The sequence below is a fragment of the Phoenix dactylifera genome, unplaced genomic scaffold (genome assembly GCF_009389715.1).
Source record: "Phoenix dactylifera cultivar Barhee BC4 unplaced genomic scaffold, palm_55x_up_171113_PBpolish2nd_filt_p 000930F, whole genome shotgun sequence".
Taxonomy (NCBI): domain Eukaryota; kingdom Viridiplantae; phylum Streptophyta; class Magnoliopsida; order Arecales; family Arecaceae; genus Phoenix; species Phoenix dactylifera.
Window position 1 is genome coordinate 55818 of NW_024068289.1, and position 21789 is coordinate 77606.

Here is a 21789-nt window from a genome sequence, read left to right on the forward strand (position 1 = left end):
AACCAGTAACAGTGTTACTTGCATGGCCCACGCGGCAGATGGATGAAGTCATCGATGCCTTGTTACCTAAAAAAAAAAAAGAAGTCATCCAAGACTTGCAGTTCACGACGACCCTCGCGTCTTGGGAACACTTTGATTCCACTCCGCTTCAGACGTTAACAAAACCCTCTCTGGATTCACTGTCTTTGAGCTTCCACATTCCAACATGCAGAGAAGTTTCCATCATCGCTCACTTTCCGCCTCTAACCAACACGACATGAAGGCAAGACCCGTTCAGACCACAAATTAAACTACCACCTATCTTCTTAATTGCATGGCAACTTCTAAACCAAAGAAGAATTCAGTCCCCCTCACCTTGACCTAGGGGTGCAAATGGGTCGGGTCGGATCAGGTCCTGAGTGACCCCGATCCGACTCGATTTTTTATTCGGGTCCTAATTTTGGACCCAGATCCGGTCCGATTGAAAATCGGATTGGGTCGGATCGGTCCGAGTCGGATCTGTATCCGAGTTGGGTCGGGTTCGGATCCGAATCGGATCTATTTTTTTGTGCTTTTGCAAAAAGAGTTGGGCAAATCTAATTTGGTCATATCATAATTGTGAGGTGCTGAGTGACCAATGCCTCGAAAGACTTGCTAAGTCATAGGTGACCTTGAGTCAGAACGGATGACCTTTGACTAAGTAAGTCGGTCTACAAGCCAAATGTCATACCACGCTATTTTTTATCCATATGACTGATTGGACGGAACTTGGTGTCTCCCAGCTCCCCTCTCACGAGGACAAAAAATATCCCAGACCTTCTTCCAAAATTCAATTCCATTGCAGAAAACTGGCACATGACCCATATTCAGTTCAGGGTTCCCTCACTTTCTCCCTTCAAAAGTTAAAAGAAACAAAAACCCAAAAACAGAAGAAAAAAAAAAGAAGCCAGCTACCGGGACACCAGAGGTGTCAACAATGTAATAGATCGAGAGAGAATCCTGACGGGCCGAGGTTCCTTTAGATTCTGTGAACCTATGCTTGTTGTTATCCCTCCACACTTGAACCCTACTCCCGTTAGGGCTTTTTCTTCTTTTTTTTCTCTCTCTCTCTCTTTCTCTTCGGGTCTATTCAGGTCGGATCAGATCCGTTCGGTAAACCTAGATCTGATCCAGAAAATGATTCAAGTCCAATTTTAGGATCCGACCCGAACCCGCTAAAATTTGGATTGGGTCTATGCGGGTCGGATCGGATCACAGGTCGACCCGCACTATTTGCAGCCTTACCCCCCCCCCCCCCCCCCCCCCACACACACACACACACACACACACACACACACACACCCGTGACCCCGACCTATTTGCATTTTGCAGCCTTACCTTAACCTATCAACCCTCTCTCTCTCTCTCTCTCTCACACACACACACACACACATATACTTGCATTATAATCTTTTCCTTCAAAGCATTCATGGAACACAGCCTTCATCCCTCTCCTTGAACCCTTCTCTGGATCTATCAACTCTCTCTCTAATAGTTACATTGTAGTATATCTTCAAGGCATTCACAAAACAAATCCTTCGCATATGGACTTCTAATTCCTCTCCATCCTCCTCTCTCTACTCTTGTTCTCTCTAATCAACTCATCTACTTGCTCTTCTGATGAAACAACTAATAACCAACACCCGGCGCCAACAACACGTCCCTCCATGCCCGAGTTGCTCCCTTATCCTCTATGGGTCAGCGTTGTCATCTCCTTCTCCATCGGCTTTGCCTTAGGCCCCTTCCTCTTCATCCTCTGGAGACTCGCCATCAGCCGCTGCCGTCGCATCAAAACCAACGAAGAAGAGCTCGCCGACACTCCCACCGTCTTCAGCCCCATGCTCAGGTCCAACCTCTCCTTCATCGACAAGCTCCGACACAACGACTTCCCCGCCGGTCTCCAGGTCATAGGCCGTGGCGGCTGCGGCGAGGTCTACAAGGCTGAGCTCCTTGTCTCCGGCCGGAGAATCCCCATCGCTATCAAAAAAGTCCTCCAACCGTCCCTCGACGCCGCTAACCTCACCGAAGAAGAGAACAGGCTTCTCCGCTTTCAAATGCGGCAAATCCGGTCGGAAATCCTCACCGTCGGCCGGATGCGCCACCCAAATCTCCTCCGCCTATTGGCACACGTGCCGCAACCTGAGTGCCACTACCTCGTCTATGAATTCATGCACTACGGCTCTCTGCATGACGTGCTAAAGCGCGGAGCTCGCGAGCTGGACTGGCCAACTCGTTATCGAATCGCTCTCGGAATCGCCGCCGGCCTCGAGTATCTCCACATGGTGCACCGGCCAAGAATTATACACAGAGATTTGAAGCCAGCAAATATCTTGCTCGACGACGGACTAAACGCCCGGATTGCCGATTTCGGGCTGGCGAAGGTGGTGCCGGATTTTATCAGCGGACCGTTCAGTTCGCGTAACATCGCCGGAACGGTGGGCTACATCGCACCGGAGTACTTCCAGACATTATCATGCACCGATAAGTGTGACATATACAGCTTTGGAGTGATTCTGGCGGTCCTGGTTACTGGGAAATTTCCAAATGATGTGTTCTTTCAGATGACTGATGAAATGTTCATCATTGGATGGGTGAGGAGTGTGTTACGATCGGATAATCCAAAGGTGGCGATTGATCCGAATTTGGTGGGGTGTGGGCTAGAGGAGCAGATGTTGCTGGTGTTGAAGATTGCTTGTTTTTGTACGTATGATGATCCCAGTGAGAGGCCTAATAGTAAAGATGTTCGGTGTATGCTGTCTCAGATAAAGCATTAGATTAACAAGGATTCGCTACTGTATGGAATAGAGATATTAGCCTTAAATTGTAAAATGATTGTATTGTCTTCAGCTATATAACATGATTTGAGAGACATCAATAATTTATGACTAACAATAGCATGTGGGATAACATCGATCATGCAACATAGTAGTTGATGGATTAATGGATGACATGATCATCTCTCTGTTGAAATTGGTGCTGGTGGTCCATTTACTCAAGATCCATGTTACCTATAATGACACATATTCCATACCAGGAAGTTGAAAATAAATCAGAGATCCCAGACCATATGGAGCCCATGGACAGAGGTTGTATCTTCCACCCGAAAGAAGAATTTCCCTTTCCTTCTTACAAATCCACCAATGGATCACAGAATTATCACTTTGAGATATGTGCAAGCGATGAATGAAATGTTCAAAGTCCTTTGAAAGTTGTGCATGATGCAATCCAATGGTCGACATCCTGAAAGAAGACCAACCTTTCTTTCGTGCAAAAAAATACAACCCGAACTCACAGCTCACTTGGTGCAATAGAATGACTGGGTTTTTTCTTAGTGAATAAATAGGAGGGGAGGGGAGGGGCAGAACCCCACCCGCGTAGCAGCCCTCACTGGACCTCCCTTCCACCAAAGAATGTTTGATGCATGTCGCAAGTTCCCGCATGCCCTCCCTAATCCGTGGAAAATCCCACCGGGCCATCCATGTGCGAGTACGACACCTCAGCGCCACTTTAGTACTAATAGAAGAAAAGCATATCCACACAGAGTCATCCGGGCGTGGAACATGCGATTCCCTGATTCAATCGACGCCCGCGCATTTCGAATCCGAACAACTCGGGTGGAGTCCAAGCCTCCTTACCACCAAGCTACCACCTTGGTGGCAATAAAATGACTGTTCAAACCTTTACAAAACAAAGAAAAAATGTTCTAGATAGTTTTCTTCACCTCCTAATTTGAATGATTCAACACGGTTAAGATGGGTCAATCAAAACTGTTCAACAATTCTCATTTTCAGTAGACCGAGACTGTTGAAGCCACGACTAATCTAGTTTTTAAACTACCCGCAACACATTCATAATTCTCTCATAACCGGTGAAAATAACCATAGTTTTTAGCAGGGCAAGTATTTAATCAATGAAGTCATTCAGCTTCCTCCTTTAAACTAGAGAAAAACTGAGGAATATATAGGATCTAAGTCTTTTCTACTTTAACAAAGTCATCCTCCTTCAATTATTTTCCTCCAGCCACCGGGACAACTGATCAACCAGCAGACTCGGTCAGATGGAGGACTTGCAGCTTAGTCCAAATCCACGTAGGTAGTCTGACAATGGAATTCCAGGCTGACTGAAAACAAAAGATGGGCTTTTCTTTCTAGTGTCCAGCCTCAAAGTGCCCTTCTGATTTCGCCATCAACAGCTGCAAATTTTGCTTCATTACAAATCATGAAATAACAACAGCAAAGAGGGAAGAAGATTTGTGATACAACAAATAAATTTATAAAATCATGCAGTTTTCGGCATCAAAAATTTCTGGAAAATATGCAATTATTCTCCATTGATTTAATTTTTTTAGTCAAAACTTTTTCCAGGTTTTTCTAACCTTTATTTTCCCTAAAGCTGATCATCTCATATATTTCTAACCTCTATTTTCTGTGATCATCTCATATATATTTTGTTCTAATGATTCCTCTTCTAATGCCGTAATGTTTTTAATCATGGTGTCCTCTTGATTCCAACCTACATCATATTCCAAAACTTCACTTCTTTATTTTTCAGATTATGAACTTTTGCTTAAATAAAATATTCAAGAATTCCAGCTTTGCGGCTGCACACAATGAACAACCAACACACAAGAAAAGTGTAAAGAAAAAGGAGCATTAGCTGGTTTGATTAACTGATCATCCATAAGCCAAACATCTCCTATTCATTTTTCAAGCACAATAGAGATGGAATATTTCTATTTCCCAAAGTTCGCCATCAATATCGGACCTCATACCGATACCATTTTATTACAATACTGGTACGCGGTACGATACAAGATGGCAAGATGTACCGAGTATTAGAACGATACGAAACTACATACCAATTCAGTACCGATACAATACGGTATATCTGATACGGTACGGTATGTATGGTACGGTATAGTACCGACCAGTACGGCAAGCCTTGCAATTTTCTTAGAACCAAGAAAATATATTTGACAATTTTTTTTGGTCAATATTTAAATGTCTTATTGGCATTGTTCTTGAGATGTCAATTTTCGGCCCTGTCACTTTGTTTTTTGTAATTTTTTATAATTATTCTTTCCTTGAGTGATACCAAAGAATTTTCTGTTAAAAAAATAGCAAAGATGAAAGATTTTGATTCTCATAAAACCAGACTAATAATTATCATAAGAATAGTATTTAGCATATGATATGCACGCGTCTTGAGAAGAGAGTACAATATGAGAGGGGAAAATAGGCCAGATGAGTAGCTGGGGGGAATCTAAGGGGGAGGGAGGAAAGCAGACAACTTAGAACTTAGGACACTTGCTCTAACATTTGAAGGTCATGATTAGAGATACATGGATTCTAAGGCAGTTTCTGGAATATGATTCTAGAGCATGGTATGTTGTATCGGCTCGAACCAAGCGATACAGGGCATACCATAGCATACCGGTTCAGTACCAATATCCGGTATAGATGGCGTACCGACACTCAGTATGCAAAAAAATATTTCGTACCGTATCGTAGCAACACTATGCTAGTGTGGCACCAGTACGAAGTCCGATATCGAGACGGCAAATTTTGTTTTAGAGGTTTACTAGTTTATCGAGACCCTAATCATTTTATTCTTCTCTTTCTCAATAATTATTTTTTCTCTTTTCTAGTTGTATTGGAACTCTAGGAAGGGCAATCTAGTTGCAGAAAGAAAAGGTCTAGCAACAAAAAACTATTATAGTCAGTAAGGGTTGGATCGTTGAAGCTTCAATCATTGTAATAGTATAGATAACTATTTGAAAGGAAGTCCATCAACACATATAAACATCTAGTACTTCACATTCTTCTATGACACCATCCGTCCGCATTGCACATTGCACCTTGTATTTTATCAGACTTCTTCCTTTTGTGGAGTATTATTCGTGTAATCCTAAGGGAAAAATATTAGCATCATCTCAACTCCCTCCACTTGAAACATTCGATTTGTTGTTTAAACATTTTTCTGTGCCATCTATATTTTCCGAAGAGACACCAATATACAAGGAACCTGTTGTATGTAAGACTAAATGCTTAACCAACTTATATTGGTCAGCATTTGAAATGCACTAAAAAACAGCTTTCATCTCTTGGATATTCACTTTACTGATTTGACTTGGCTTGTAGATGTCACTAGTTTAATGTATTTACCTCAAGCAAGATTGGATCTTCTAACTTACTAGATTAACATTCAAACATTGTAAGAGTTTTACTAAATAAGTACAAAATAAAGGCATAATTACATCATATTATAGTTTGATCCAAAATTCGTTGTCTTGGTACCGAACGTCGTACTAATGCCACACTAGTACTATGTCAATATGGTACAATACGGAATCTTTTAAACATACCGGGTATCGGTACACCTCCCATACCGGATATCAGTATGGTATAGTATGCCTTGTACCATCCGGTTCAGGCCTATACATCGAACCATGGTTTGATCATAACTCTATGTGTAATATGCTATATTGTGTATTGAAGTAGAGTAACAAATAAAAAAGAGGCAAGCTATCAATTTCTCTCCCTCCCGGCTCTCCCTCAATGACCACGCCTCTACCCCACCCCCCACCCCTCTCACCCAAAAGTGTGTATGTGCATATAATACAAAAAATCCACACCACTACTAGTTTAGAATCAATACTGAAATATCCAAATTCAAAAGTCCTCAGTATCAAAAATACCTAGACACTAAAAATTAGATGTTTTAGAGATTTCCCGCTTGAGTATCATGTCGTAACAAAGTGGACAATTTTAGTAGTGGACAACATTGATTTCCTTTGTAGTTACAGAAGCTTCAACATCAAATTAACTGAATTTTGTTCCATATGTGTTGTCAGATGTCTAGATTATGATTAGTGGTTCAGATTCTCAATCTGTAAAGCACAAGCGCCAAATATTTAAGAGATCACAGGAAGTTTTCTGTTGGTGCAATTAGACAATTATAATTGTCATCGGTGCAAGGGAATACCTTAAAAATCCAGAAGCAATTGTGGAAGTACTCTCTCTAAATGAGTAGGTTCAATTTTATTAATACCCTCTGCTTCAGCTATCATACCAGAACGCTGCACAGCCTCTGTCAAGAAAAGAAACTTCTCAATTAATGGAAGTAGCATATCTGAGAATACTACCTTACAAATGAAACACAAATATATAAATTACTTTAATATTCACACCTGTGACAAAAATGCGAATGAGTTCACAACTAAGCTTTAGAGCATTTGAATTAGCTGCATGGAGAAAGGAATGGTTATATGCCAATAGTTTAGTTTAATGAAACCCCAATCAATAACTACAAATGAAGTAACAAAAGTTTGAAATATTGTGCAGCACTACTACTGAATTCGTCATAAAACATGAATTATTAACATGATACAACAATAACCTAGAAAAGTAAGCCTTACTGATATAGCATCCAGTGTTTGACCTCCTGGGCCAAGAAATAAAAATTTTCTTGTTAGATCACTAAAAATCTTCACTGGTTGCACATGTGCTCATTTCAGAGGGCCATCTCTGGCTAGAGCCTAAAGGCTCTAAAGTCATTGTAATATTCTGGCTAATGAAGGTGCTAAATAATAAGATAACAGTGTTTCTTTTACATAGATATCATAACATAATGTAAAAATAACAAAAACCTAAAAAAAGGATATAAGCATGAAATCCACATAGATAACTATTTCAAATCAGGTAATGATCTACTCAAGTTAACAGGAAATACTCATTTATGGCTAGCAAGAGACTGACCATAATTTTTTTTTTCAAAACATATTACGATAAAAAAAAACGTCATTAAACAGGAAGCAATTTTCTATATTTAAAAAAGACATAAAAAATACCAGTAGTTTGTCGATTCTTTTTTGTTCTGTCACCTACCTGCAAATTCACAAGAAATTCACATTGAAATTATTCATATATTACCCTCATTTATATATATAAATGTGTTTGTATGTGTGTGTATTTGTGTGCGTTTGTGTTTGCATGCGTGCTTTTGTGGATGTGTGTCTGTGTGTGTGTGCGAGAGAGAGAGAGAGAGACTTAATAACATCTGGACAAGATTAAAGCTATGGATGCAAAATAAATCATGGGCATTTAAATTAAAAACCATTGGTCATCAACTATGATAATTATCTAAAACAAAAAAAAAAGTGTTCTAGATACCCCTTACAATCATCATGTGGACATAAAATGGACAGTTTCATTAGAGATACCATGCTGATATATAAGCAATAGAAATTAAGAACCCAAGCTAGTGACCTTGTATTGCTCCTCTTCTTTCAGCCAACATTGTGCTAGACCCTATGATTAAGATAACATTGCAATGGTGGCTGTATGCATGGCAAGTTCAACCATTTCTCCCTTGCTTAACAATAACAAGAACACTGAATAAAAACAGTTTCTGGTGGCAACACCAACAGAAAACAGCAGTTAAAATAGTGGAAGCATGCTATGGTCAAGGAGATGAAAGTGACTATGTTAATTGTTTATATCATCTATACCAGAAGAAAAGGAATATCTGAGGGAACCAGCATCATACGCAGCAATGACAGTCAATTGAACTAGCAAATGATGAAAGTTCACATCTTCCTATAATAAGATAAAAAATATAACGCTAAGGTTGTGAACAAATATAAGAAAAGAATATAGACTAGACTTATCGACAAAAATATCTCCAAAAGTCTCTAGAACTATTATATAATGATTATGGAGTAAGATTGGAAATTTTGACCATAAAAAGTGAATCATTCTAAGTGGAATTGTTAGAAACCATAGAGGCATATGGATCTTCGTAGCGACAATACAAGTCTTTAATAAATTTTGATTAAAAAAAAAAAGTTAAAAGAGCAAGCAAGTTCTTTAAGTTTTAAATGGATGCAAGTTAATTTTGCAGGTAGTGTTACCAGAAGAGAATAGTTGCTGATTTCGGTCAAAGTCAGTTGTCCAACAGCAGGCCTAGTCTGCTACATAAGATTGCTACATGTACATTTGGAGCACGCATCCATTAAATATAGAAATAATTTTCTCTTGATAGATTTCTTGACACCTTGCTCTATCAATGCAACCAAAGACTTCAACTCAATAGGGTGTCAAAATATCATACCTTTTCAAGCATATATTCAAAATACTTCCAAAGCATTACTACATTACTGGTAAAAATGGTGAAGCCTTTCAATATGTAATATTACATCTTGCCTAACAGTTAGCAGCCTAAACCTTCAACAGAAGAGACAACACCACATATTACATGCCTATGGTGTCTAACCACTATCATATCAAGTTTCTTCTGCTTCTACCTTGGTTCTATCATGGTCAACTTTCATCATAATGTTTATTTTTTGGTATTATGTAATCAGCATCGTTCAGTACCTAGTTCCACCAAAATGTCTCTTATAACTGGGTTTGCTTTATAAAAGCTACGCCAATTAATCCTAACTTAACTTATATCCCCTTCCATAGCAAGCTTACTAACACTACTTTTTCACCCAGATCTTATTTAATGCCTATATTCTCTTTTTAGACCCTTCAGACATATTTGAATATTCCTTTTCAACCAACCTCCATCCCAAGTAAGACCGCGTTGGTCCATGATCAGTTAGCAGTCAATTACTGTCAATTTTGAATTCATTAATGTCTTCATATTTAATTTTGTATTTCTAGAGTTTGCAAAACATCCACCTCCTCATCATCCTCTCTGTGCCCAAAATGCACATGTAAGTTCTCAAACTGTTGTCATATAAACCTTCTTAAGCATCAAGTTAGATTAATACTAACTTTTTATATGATAGCTCTTTTCATTATCGTTCCAAAAATTGAACAGTATAAACATGATCATACCACTTCTTGAATAGAAAAAATAGATGCTCTATCTTGCAAATCTTTGATCCATCAGTATCTAGTTACCAACAATTTAGTCACATTAAATCATCAATATCATAATATAAAGTGGTGACTCAAAAGCTTTAATGCCAAAAAGACGAAGGCCACAAAAGAGACTTTTCAGTCAGAAATTCTTGCAAATAGAAGATTTATTTAAGCATGTGGGCAGTTTTTCGACAAAAATAACCATGGAACAGAATGAAATTGCAAAGTTCATATCTATCTTACTAACAACTGAACGATAAGCAATAGGAAAACTAGATAGTCACAGTTCTCTGTTTGAACAAGAACAAGGTGTTGCATCAGGCCCCTAGATTCGCTGAGGGGGGTAGGAATGTGCTTTACAGGGGTGTCATGACAAGAAAGCATTAAAAAAAGGGGAAAAAATAAAAAATAAAAGACGAAACTTCTTTTAGATCCTGCTTTAACCAACTTCTTGAACTCTAACTTTGGCTTTTTAAGGTATTACAATATGGTTAACCGAATAATTCAAAATATAGAAAATGTGAGAAACAAACCTATCTCAATAGAGAACAAGCTATTTTCACAAACGTAGTTGTGGGAATCAGGGTCAGTTCGGCCATAAATCTTTTTTTATACTTGCATGGTCTCATACCTGATATTGGTGAATGGTACGCATATTTTTTATACTTAAGATTAGGTTTAAGCAATTATCTTTCCATTGGGAACCAAATATGAATGATTTCAAAGGTTGAGATCTTAGTGTCAAAACCAAATCAGGGTAGGCCTCCTGTGCTCATGCAACCACAAAAGAAGGAAGAAATTTTACTTGCACCACATTTAGCTCCTACATCATCATTCTCCCTTTGAGCTTTGTTACACAGAACATACCAACATGTATAACAATCAGATTCAACGGTTGAACCACAAAGTGCCCAAAATGGTGTCTCAGAGGAGGCTTCTTCTCTGTATGACCCCTAATGTAGCATACTGGGTAGTGATGCCTTACCACAAACACAAATGGCTCAGTCATTCAAAATGAATAGGTTCATAATTGTTTGTGTCTGAGCTATATTATGACCCAGATCTCCATAGCCAAGTAGGACGGCTAACAAAAGGAGCAGCCAATTTCCATCAGCTGTACCAAATCATGATGCATCTAAAATACTCTAGATTACATGACAAAGGCAGCAAATCTCACATAAGATTCCTTATTGAACATTCTCCCTACCCAAAACTTTACCCATTCAAACTCCATATCAGGTAATGGTGTTTAAACCCTCCCAAGAAGATTGCATTTAGACCAAATATTACATGTTCAGCAATTAACCAATTCAATATTTCGTTCCTTTAGGTAACAATATCAGTACGAACACGAAAGCAATACAATTCTGAATCACTAAAACAGAAGAAATAAAATCGAAAATGTGAAAACTATTTTGATTCTATTTAATTCTACATGCTCATGGAAATAGCAATAACAAAAGTATGCGAACAGAGGTCAAGATCTAAAATAGGTTCCAATAAACTCTTATTATCTTCAGTACAGCAACATCAGGATGTGAAAGATGCAATTTCCGACAAAATGGCAGCAAGCACACATCCATCAGTACTACCACAAAATTATATCCTCTGCCTCCTAGCAACTAATATAAAACAAAAAAATTATTGTGGGAAATTCTTAATATTGTTTTAAAGACCCAAGAGAATAAACTTCCATGATAACATTGGATGATTGCATCCTAACAAAAGATGTTAGCAATCAAAGGAAGTAGCACATGTCCTCAGCAAAATATAAGCGGTCAAATAAAGCCAAAGAGGTAATCAGTTTGGCGAGTTTCTGAAAGATTCAGGTCAAGAATGTGGGATAATTTGATGTGATGTTCATGATAATTGGTCTGAAAGCAATTTCATGGTTGAAGATCCAACTATATGTATAAGACAACTGCATATTTTGGTTTTTCATGCTCATCATTACTGTCAGATACAAAACAAGCATTTTCACTCAACATCTTGGCTTAGACTTCAATGCTAAAACCTTTAACTCAACAAAAAAGATACAGATGTCATCCTTGGTCAACATTCTAGCCATAATGCTTCCAAACCTTTTACTCTATCAAGTATCACCTATTGTTACAAAATTCCCATCATGAATCATTTTTCTAACGTGATTTCCAAAATGTTGTTTTGTAATTTTGAATTTGCATTTATTCATATTCACTATCTAATCAAACCAACAAGAGATGTCTCATCTATTTGGATGAAAGAGAAGATTAATTCTATATACATCTAGATCTCCTTTTAGAACAAGCTTCCTCACAAAATGTTGCATTCCTTCAATCCAAGTAAACTTTGGCATCTGTTTCTTGTTTCACACTTCATATGAGACCTTAACACCATAGCTTGACAAATTAATTTAAGCCTTCATTGCAGATAATAAGATATCTAGAGGGAGCCAACTCGTGCAACTGGTAAGAAGAAGAGAAGAAGAAGTAGAAGTAGATAAAGAAGAAGATGAAGATTATGATGATGATGTGAGAATCGGCCTAATTGGGCCCATCCTAAATTGAAGTCGGTAATGCCCACCAACTTCAATCGAAAAAATTCAAAAAATTTTGGGATTGAAACATAGGAGGATGTGTTCCTCCTCTGCTCGATTCCTAGGCCGTTGGGATAACACCGCCCCTAGCCGTGGCTAATGGGGATTCGTCGGGCCGCTGCAACCAACGAACAACCGGTTGGATCTGCCGATAAGCCGAGCGTATCTTCTTCCCTAAAATCCTCTATAAAAACCCCAATTCTCCTCCACTCGATCCACTATGAAGCTCTCTCCTTCCTCCTTTGGTGGCCGGCATGCCACCCTGGCCAAGCACCACCGCCTGAAGTCTCCTCTCTCTATTTTTTTTGTTGCCCTGTTTCTCTGTTTCGAGACTTATATCACTGGAATCCGCCCAAATCCACCACCGCAGTCGATAGCCGCCGCCACTACAGCTCGCCGGAGAGCTTCTTCACCCCTCTTGCTTCTTTCTTGGCCGAGAAGCTGCCATCGAGGTAACTAGGGGCGTTGTCCCTCCTCTTTCTCTATTTTGGCTAAGCACGACGGTTCCCACCGACCGTCACCACCATCTCCGGCCGCAGCCGGGGTCCTTGGACGTCATCGCCAAGGCTACGCCGCCGCTGCTGGCTCCTCTTTGCTCGGCCACCAGATCCCTGGCACCCACCCTTCTTCGGTCTCCTCTCCTCTCTTCCTTCTCTTCCTACTCTTCCTCCTCTAGTTCTTTCTTTCTTTCTATTTTATTTATTTATTTATAGATTAAGCTCTCAAATCCTCTTTAATCTCTCAAATCCTCTTTTATCTCTCTTGACTAGGTCAACCCAAACTGACAACCAAACCCAAACCTTTGATCGAACGCAAACTGAAACTCTCCCTCCTCTTCCTCTTTCTCTCTCTAAGCCAGGCCCAAAGATCGTAGTTCAAAGCCCTGACTCTCTTTACTCAGATCTAAGTTGACCCTTAGGTGAAGGCCCTGAACTACTCTAGTACCCGGGCGGCATACCGACTCTGTTCCTCAACCTTGTCAGGTTACCCCAAAAATTTGGTTATTCTTAACTTTTATTGAGCCACTTAAATCATAGCTCATCTTGATCAGTTTAGTTCACCTTGTTCAAACCAACCCATGCACTGCCCTTGTTTGACCTCCCTTTCCTTCACCCTAATTTGGACATGAGGTCGTATTGTCCAATAGTATTTTAATTTGTAGCTTTGCTTGACGGCTAAGATAACGATAAATTAATGATATTTTAATAATATTAAAATAGAAAAATCTGACCCGCCTAACTCAAATATGATTTTGAAGCAAGAAGAGGTAAGGAACCTATTGCTTTAAAGTATATTTTTCAAATTTTGGTAAAAAGATAATTAGTTTATTGAATATAATTGTTATATTTGTTTTATACTTGGCCAAACGAGTCAGGCATATTTTTGTTACAATAGTAAAGTTTTTTTTAATGTTATGTGTTAAAATATATAAAATTTGAAAAATATGACTGGATAAATTATGAAATTTGTTTCATATATATGTATTCTCAGCACAGCTACGATCTGGCCCGCCAATGGAGATTATTCGTCGGCCCTGTCTTGGACACTGAAACCACCAACGGTTAAGAATAGTGATATTTGGTACTTTATGCATTCTGACCCATGCTACTGGGTTACATGGTCATAGCCTAAAGTTGGATTTTTAGTATCAATTTATGAAAATAATAGTAAACTTTAATAGAGACATATACATTATTCGAGAATTGATTTATTCTCAGTCAATATCTTGCTCTTTAACTAATTATTTGGCATACTTAAACCCTACTTTGGAGTGTTATGTTGCTTACTGGGCTAGTATAGCTCATTATTTCTTCTTTTTTTATTTTTCAGATCCAGATTCATGATTGCTTGGATCTTGGAAGAGTGCATTAGATCTTCTTAAGATATTTTGAGTTCTAGTTAGATTATTTAGACTGGTTAGAACATTTTATTTGATTTGAATAAATAGTTAAGCATATGTTGACTTATATCACTTTGGAACAATTGATTGTAAGAATTATTTGTATAAGATCTTGATTTAATTAATTTTCAAAAATTATTGCTTTGATATGATCTATAGCCTTGCATGCTTGTATGGTCCGCCATGCAGGTATGCGGCGTCTGTTACGCTCTGAGTTCGGGGCATGACAGATGATGATTTTTCATTCTTTCTATCCAAGTAAACTTTAGCATCCATTTCTTGTTTCACACTTCAAGTGAGACCTTCACAACATGTCTCCACAAATTAATTTAAGCTTTTGATACAAATAATAAGACAATATATCAAGGTTCGTCGTACCGGTACTGGTAGGCATACTGATTGCCTACCGGACCGGCATGATTTCGGTTCGGACCGGTTTAAACCGGTACTGAACCAGAACACTCTTCCCCGCCGGAGCCGGGGAAGACGAAGAGAACGAGAGAGCGAGCGGGGGGGGGAGGGGGGGGAGGGAGGGAGGAGAGGAGAGGCCGCCCGCGGAGGGCCGCGGAGGGGCGGGGGAGCCCGAGGACGCGGCCTCGGTTTTTTAATTTGAGGATTTTTAAGTGAAGTCGACTACCGTTTTGCCGACTTCACTTACAAATTCCTAATTTTTTTTCTGTTGCCACATCCCCTATTTCTTTTAAAACAGGAGACACGACCGCAGCCTCGGCCTCGGCCTCCGCCGCGCCCCTGCGAGCTCTGCCACCACCCCGGCCTCCGCCGGCCCCCCGCAGCCCTCCGTGGGCGGCAGAGGCCTCTCCTCCCTCCCTCTCTTCCTCTCTCTTTCTCTCCTTCTCTTCGTCTTCTCCGGCTCCAACTGGATTCGGCCCGTACCGGTTTTCACCACTCTGGCGTACCGATTACAGGCCAAACCGATCCGAATCGGCCGGTACAGGCCGGTTCGTCAGACCATGCAATATATATTGAAGGTGACAACTAGTGCAATTGGTAAGAAGAAGAAGACGAAGAAAAAGATGGTGGCGATGGTGGTGGTGGTGGTCAAGGAGGAGGGAGGAAATAGACAATAATGATTCTGATCATCTAATCTTCAACTATGGTCACTCATAGACTGCACTTGCATCTTATTCATTGGTGATTTTGCTGTGCATTTACCTCTCTATCTTCATCTTCATGCCTGTCTTTTAAATCATACCCAAGTGACTTCCTATGTCCTATCAGCATTGTTATCTAAATATAAAACTCCCATTGCAACCATTACAAGGGTTCTGAAAATGCATAGCTGCTACATACAACCTGCCTGATACCGCAGCATTTAAGCACATTAGTCCATTCCATATGCTCCTATCAGCAAAGAAAGTACTTAGTATGCCACGGAAAAAAAGGGTGTGAAATACACCTTTTCATCTTTCTTAGCGAAATGGTTGATGGATCACTCCATCTTTACAAATGAAAAACAAATGGACTGGTACCTTTTGCGCAGCATCGTCCAAAACTAATGAATATTTTTTTTCCTTTTGGAATAGTTATTCTACAAATTCTTTCTGTTTCTTGTTTGGAGGTTTTTTTTTTTTTTTTTGAACAACTCTAAGCTGAGGGTTTTCTGAAAAATGGAGGCAGAAATAAAAGGTCGTCTTATCTAAGAACTAATTTATTCCATCTTCTCCTCGGAATAATTATTCCAGGAACAATAAAGTGACCAAAAAAACTACTCCTCCCTTATTACTATACTATACACCTGTTTGGCAGGATCAGATTATTCCAGGCCTTAATCCTACTTTTTTCCCGAACCAAACACAGCCTTGGGGATTTCGTTCAAGATAGCAAATACATAGCAAGCGTCTATAAGATTCTTGCCAGTCTATTCAAAATCATACCTCGACGTCCACCACTTCAATGCTTTCATTCCTCTCGGTTGCTCTTCTGCTCCAAACCAGCTTGAAAATGGAACAAATTAGTTCCTGCGACGTAGATGATCAGTAGCTGAGAAAATATTCCAGAAATTATGGTTGCTCGGAGGCGAATCAAACAGAAGGAGATAGAGAAGGGTTTTTAAAGACTCACAGGATCGAAGGTTTCCTCCTCCATCCGGATGGTTTGAAGCCGGCGTTCAGAGTGGCCTCTAGGTAAATAATTGATACGATGACGGAAGGTGCTCCGTCCCGATCCCGGCGGCGGGCCGCAGGCGCGGAGGGAGAACGGCGGGGGTGGTGGAAGCCGCCCTCCGGCGTCCGCCTTCTGCGGGCGGCGGCGTCTGTGCCTCGGCGGATACCGTGGAGGAAAAGGAAGAAGAGCGTGGAATTACGGAAGGAGAGTGGGATTTAGCGATGAGTGATCGCTCATTCCGAATCCCTGTTCCCCGTTTTATGAGCAACGCCGGACCGTTCATCACACCGGAAAAAGAACCGAGCGGCCACCCGAATTAACTAGAATTGAATATATATATATATATATATATATATATATATATATATATATATATATATATATATATATATATATATATATATATATAATTATTGATTATTTATTGTATAATTAGATTACAGCTAAATCAAAATTCTTCATGGAATAAAAATTTATGCCAAATACCAAGTATGAATATAATAGAATATGTAGAGCAACCAAACTCACTGAAAATCCAGAAATATTGTTCATATGTTTATTTTTTTGTAACTTCGGTTCTAAATATAATCACACTAGAATATATATGCGCGCGCGCGCACACATATATATATATATATAATGTGTATGTACCTACATGTATAATATGTATATCTATATTTTTTGTGGATGTAAACTTTTAAACTATTAACAACAATGACAACAACATATGCCTACCTACACTATTATTGTTGGTCTGTGGTAATCTATATTTTATCCTACTTCTTAATAAAATGCAATGCATAAAGCAATAAACTATAGCTTCATTAAATACAAAATAATAATAATAATAAATAATAATAAGATGTGTTCCTTTTCTTTTTTAGAAAGAAGAAAAAAAGAAAAAAAAAAGAATGATTCTTATGTTACCACTAAAATGAACCTTGCAATTTGGCAATTTTTTACTCGTAGCATTTCTTAATTTATGTATTTTAAAAAAGTTGTTGCTTTCAAGTATAAATATCACTACCCTCCAATAAGTGGTTTTTTTTTTTTAGTTATTGGAATCTTGGAATGCCCCATTCAAATGACGGCAATCAAGCTAGTTTTCGATCAAAAAATTTGTAGGGTTTCGATAACCGAGGCTCTCCAAAACTGAGGGCTTGTCCTTGGTAGATAATTTAGAAAAGAGAAATTGGGGTTTGGCTGACTCTTATTCTAACTCTAGTAATATGGAAGTCATTTAGATCAATTCATGATTAATGAAAATGCTTTGCCTATACAAGTTTGTCATATATTGACAAATTGCTAGGAAAAGGAGTTTGTGGAGTGATTGATTGAAACCCTATTTGATTTTGATGAGCTCAAAGCATTTGAGTATATCTTATATTTTACTAATGAATTCAATTGAGTGTTTCAGTGAAAATCTTGTCTAAATGTCTCTAGACTTGGCTCAAGATATTTTGGATAAGGTATGAAGTCAGATTGAACCAAAGTCTGAGACTCGAGTCGACTCCAGGATATTACGAGTCGACTCCAAGCGTATCAGAATCACTGGCACGGGCTCGAGTCGACTCCAGACCAGTACGAGTCGACTCCGACTGAGAACAGACAAACGAACAGAAAGCATCAACTCAAAACCTGTCAGCGAGTCGACTCCTGAAGTGCGCGAGTCGACTCCGATGCTTACCGAGTCGACTCCGGAGTAATATGAGTCGACTCCAAGAAGCTACAGTCAGAAAAGTCAGAGAGCGTTATTTCGACCCTGAGATTCGAGTCGACTCCGGTGGAACGCGAGTCGACTCCGATGGTTGGCAGGTCGACTCCAAAGAAAGTGAGAGTCGACTCTCAGTGGAACACTAGGCAAAAGTCAGAGAACCGTTTTCGGACTCTGAGATTCGAGTCTACTCCCGCAATACACGAGTCGACTCCGAGACAGCGCGACACCAAAAAGGCAGAAGGCCATATTTCGGAAACTGAGAGGCGAGTCGACTCTCAGACAGCTCGAGTCGACTCCAAGGCAGCGCTCCACCAAAAAGACAGAAGGCCAAGTTTCGGAAACTGAGAGCCGAGTCGACTCCAGAGAAGTTCGAGTCGACTCCAAGACTGGACGAGCCAAAAGACAGAAGATCGGGAGTTCGGGCTCTGAGCGCCGAGTCGACTCCCAGGATTATCGAGTCGACTCCAGTGGGCCAAGTTGAAAATTGGCTCCGTGGATTTCATGAGATGAGCCGACTCCGAAAATGCCAAGTCAGCTCCAGAAGTTGGCGAGTCGACTCCCAGTCGAAGAGGCCACTTTAATTCAAATCCGGAACAGTTGCCGAGTCGACTCCAGAAAAGCATGAGTCGACTCCCGCTACAGCCGAGTCGACTCCTGATCGCGCGAGTCGACTCCGACCCCCCAACGGACATATTGTCAGGTTGTGCAGAGTGTGCAGAACAGGCAGAAAAAGGTCTCTAACGGCTAGTTTCCGTGGGGGATGGTTTAAATAGCCACAGAGGACTGTAGCAAGAAAAAGAACGACCATTCCATTCAAAGAGATCAAGCTTTCATTCTCTGCAAGTTGGTTTTCAACGAAAAGAGGGAAGAGCGGCATTAACTTCATCCAACTTCCTCTTCCCAGCATTTAAAGAAGCCTCCTCCTGCATTCAAGTCGACCAGACATTCAAGAGGAGACCCGAAGCTCAAGAAGCCCTACTCAACTCCAACTCAAACGTGTTTGAGGGCTTCTAACCTCTCTTCAGTTTATATTGTTATTTATCTACTTTTGAGAAGCTTTGTTTTCCGTTTGTCCCTTTTATTTACATCTTGTCTTTGCTTGGTTCAATCGGGGGATTGAATCAAGGGTGTAGAGGTTGGTTGGTGAGCCGAGTGTAAAACCAACGTGTGTAAGGGTTCGATTGTGATCCCGGGAAAACAATCGGGGTGGTTCTAGTCGGTGAGCCAGGAAAAACCGACCGAGTTCGTTGTGAGCTCGTAAAACAACAAGTTTGGTTGTGAGCTTGTAAAACAACCGGCTGTAATCCAAGGGGTTATAGTGAATTCCCAAGTGAGACTTGGGGAGTGGACGTAGGAGCAAGGGTTAGCTCCGAACCACTATAAAACATTGTGTTTGTGATTGATTGTCTCTCTCTATTTCTCTCATTTCATTCACAGCACATATAAACGAATCAATCATCACGCTAAAGCATTAATTAGTCATCCACAAATGTTTTAAATAGCTAAGTTATTTTAAAACCCAATTCACCCCCCCCCCCCCCCCCCCCCCCTCTTGGGTTGTCTATCTGGGCAACAGAGTTCAAGAAAAAATAAGCTTAAACTATGGCATCATATTTAACTTGCAGCAATGATAAAAAGGAGAGTAGAGATGGTACCCTTTGAGAGTGGTGTTGGCTATGGCCAGATGATAAGGTAGAGATGACAATGAGAGCATAAGAGTGTGAAAGTATGGAGGTCATGCGGCTCCAGTTGCCACCATGGTCCAGCATTTGCTGCTGAGAGCGAGAGAGAGAGAGAGAGGGGGGGAGGGAGAGAGGAAGAAGAAAGAGAGATTATGGGAGAGAAAGAGGAGGAAAGAGAAATAAGAAGATTGTGGTACCTAGGTTGTCTATCATCATCCATCAATCATCCACCGCCATCAACTATAGATGAACTTTCGAGAGAATAGTTCATGGTGGTTGCTACGACTTTAATCTTGCTCTTTTAAAATAGAAATTAAATGTAGAATACCCCAAATATAAGGTGTAGCAAAGTAATATTCTCGGTGAGTCCGAGATCGAATCCACAGGGATTTGATAGTGAACAAAAACTAAAGACTAAAAAATATTTGGATTGATAAAAATATAACTAAGGCTTTACGATTCAGCCTAGCACTTCATCATGCTTTTCTTTTAATCACCTATTATCTCAGTTAGATCTGAATGAAGACCTAACAGGAAAGTGGAGCGGTGAAAATACCAATTAATCATTAATAAAATAGATCTAGTTTTATGGGCAGCATTGTAGTAATTCTATTTTAAACTACAGGGATTTCTAAGCATCTGTTATACCCGAGGAAAATAACAAATCAAAAAAAATATATAAGTTTGAAATAATTTCTATAAATCTACTGCACCATAAATCAAATAAAAAAATATTAAAATCCCATTGATGATTAAAGAAAATACATAAAGAAAATACTAGGCTTTTCCCTAGCCTTAGCTAAAAGAGATTTAACTACTCATATGAGATGGAAGCATTTTTGTAAAAGGGATTAGCAAAGAAAAACTAAAATAAAGCATAAATCCCTTTTTTTTTCTTTCTTCTATTCGGAAAACAGAGTACTCTGTTTTCTCTTCTTTTTTTTTCTCTTCTGATGGTTCCCTGTCTTCCTCTCTCTTCCCGAATGGCCCCTTCCTTCGTGGCTTCTCCCAGGGGGATGTAGTCGGTTGCAAAAGGAATGAAAGGCTTCCCTGGATTAAAAGCTTGGAGTCGAATGGAACCCCCTGCCCCTCCTGGCCTCTCCCTGGTCCCTCTTATAGCATGTTGAAGGCACGGCTGGGAAGATCCGAAAGCAATGCTGCGACGATCATGGTTGCAACTTATTGCGGACGCTTAGGAACCTGCTGGGAGCGGATGAGACGTGATGTGTCGAAGGGACTTTGGGAGATCGCAGAAGCTGGAATGCTGCTGGGAGCAGATGAGACGCATGGAGGTTTGGAAGATAGGAATGCGGCTGAAACGCATGGATTTGAATGCAGAACCCACGGATGAGACGCGTGGAGGTTTGGAGATGATCCGGTTGCTTGAGGTGCGGGATGAATGAAGTCGAATCGCTTGGGACTCTTCGGCTGCTGGGACGCTTCCGCTGTTGCTTCACGAATGAAAGAAAGAGCCGGTTTGGAAGACAAGAAGCCATGCGGAAGGCTTGCTGGGATGAACCGAACGTATGGGGAGTTGCTGAGGCGGGTTGCAGACGTTGCTGATATGCTTGGGAAGTTGGGAAACAATCGAATTGCATGAGACTCTTGAGACGGCTCGGAGATGCTTAAAAACGTTGGAAAATCACTTGCTTCAGCCCGTTGACATGGATGCATGGGAATTTTAGGTTAGGAACCGTTGGATCGCCTCATCATGGATGCTGTGAATTTGTTGAGCTTGGGCTGGCGGTCATTGGGCTCAAATCCAATGTTATTGGGTCTTTTGGATTACTTGCATTCAAACACAAATAAAATATTAATTAATCAATTTTATCAATAATGATTAGCTATAATACTAATTAAGATGGTATGAAGATTGTACTTTTGTGCTCTCATCACACCCC

The 21789-nt window shown here is 40.1% G+C and overlaps 2 protein-coding genes across 4 annotated transcripts; one reads left to right on the plus strand and one right to left on the minus strand.

The window, feature by feature from the left end:
* Positions 1-1602: 1602 nt before the first annotated feature.
* On the plus strand, positions 1603-4212 carry LOC120107623 (leucine-rich repeat receptor-like serine/threonine/tyrosine-protein kinase SOBIR1). Its single transcript, XM_039120976.1, has one exon. The coding sequence runs from the start codon at positions 1686-1688 to the stop codon at positions 2790-2792; it is 1107 nt and encodes a 368-aa protein (XP_038976904.1). The 5' UTR covers positions 1603-1685; the 3' UTR covers positions 2793-4212.
* Positions 3844-16788, minus strand: LOC120107624 (protein MHF2 homolog). Of its 3 annotated transcripts, none has more exons than XR_005509335.1 (6): positions 16448-16788; positions 16261-16344; positions 7868-7904; positions 7208-7261; positions 7003-7123; positions 3844-4210 (listed from the first exon to the last, which is right to left on the minus strand). XR_005509335.1 is itself a non-coding variant. In XM_039120977.1 (6 exons), exons 1-5 carry the CDS (start codon positions 16469-16471, stop codon positions 7004-7006), a joined length of 303 nt encoding a protein of 100 aa, XP_038976905.1. In that variant the 5' UTR covers positions 16472-16784; the 3' UTR covers positions 3873-4210; position 7003. The 3 variants fall into 3 exon arrangements, 2 of the variants coding, with proteins under 2 accessions (XP_038976906.1, XP_038976905.1); XM_039120977.1 differs by having other exon boundaries at positions 3873-4210; positions 7003-7107; positions 16448-16784; XM_039120978.1 differs by lacking the exon at positions 7208-7261 and having other exon boundaries at positions 7003-7107.
* Between the last annotated feature and the right edge of the window lie 5001 nt (positions 16789-21789).

Excerpts from the sequence above, each read along its gene's own strand:
- LOC120107623 (XM_039120976.1), top strand. The coding sequence starts at position 1,686 with ATGCCCGAGTTGCTCCCTTATCCTCTATGGGTCAGCGTTGTCATCTCC.
- LOC120107624 (XM_039120977.1), bottom strand. The coding sequence starts at position 16,471 with ATGGAGGAGGAAACCTTCGATCCT. Across the intron at positions 16,345-16,447 it reads AGGAGGAAACCTTCGATCCT|GAACTAATTTGTTCCATTTT; the intron begins GTGAGTCTTTAA and ends TCTACGTCGCAG. Across the intron at positions 7,262-7,867 it reads AAAGAATCGACAAACTACTG|CTAATTCAAATGCTCTAAAG; the intron begins GTATTTTTTATG and ends TTCTCCATGCAG.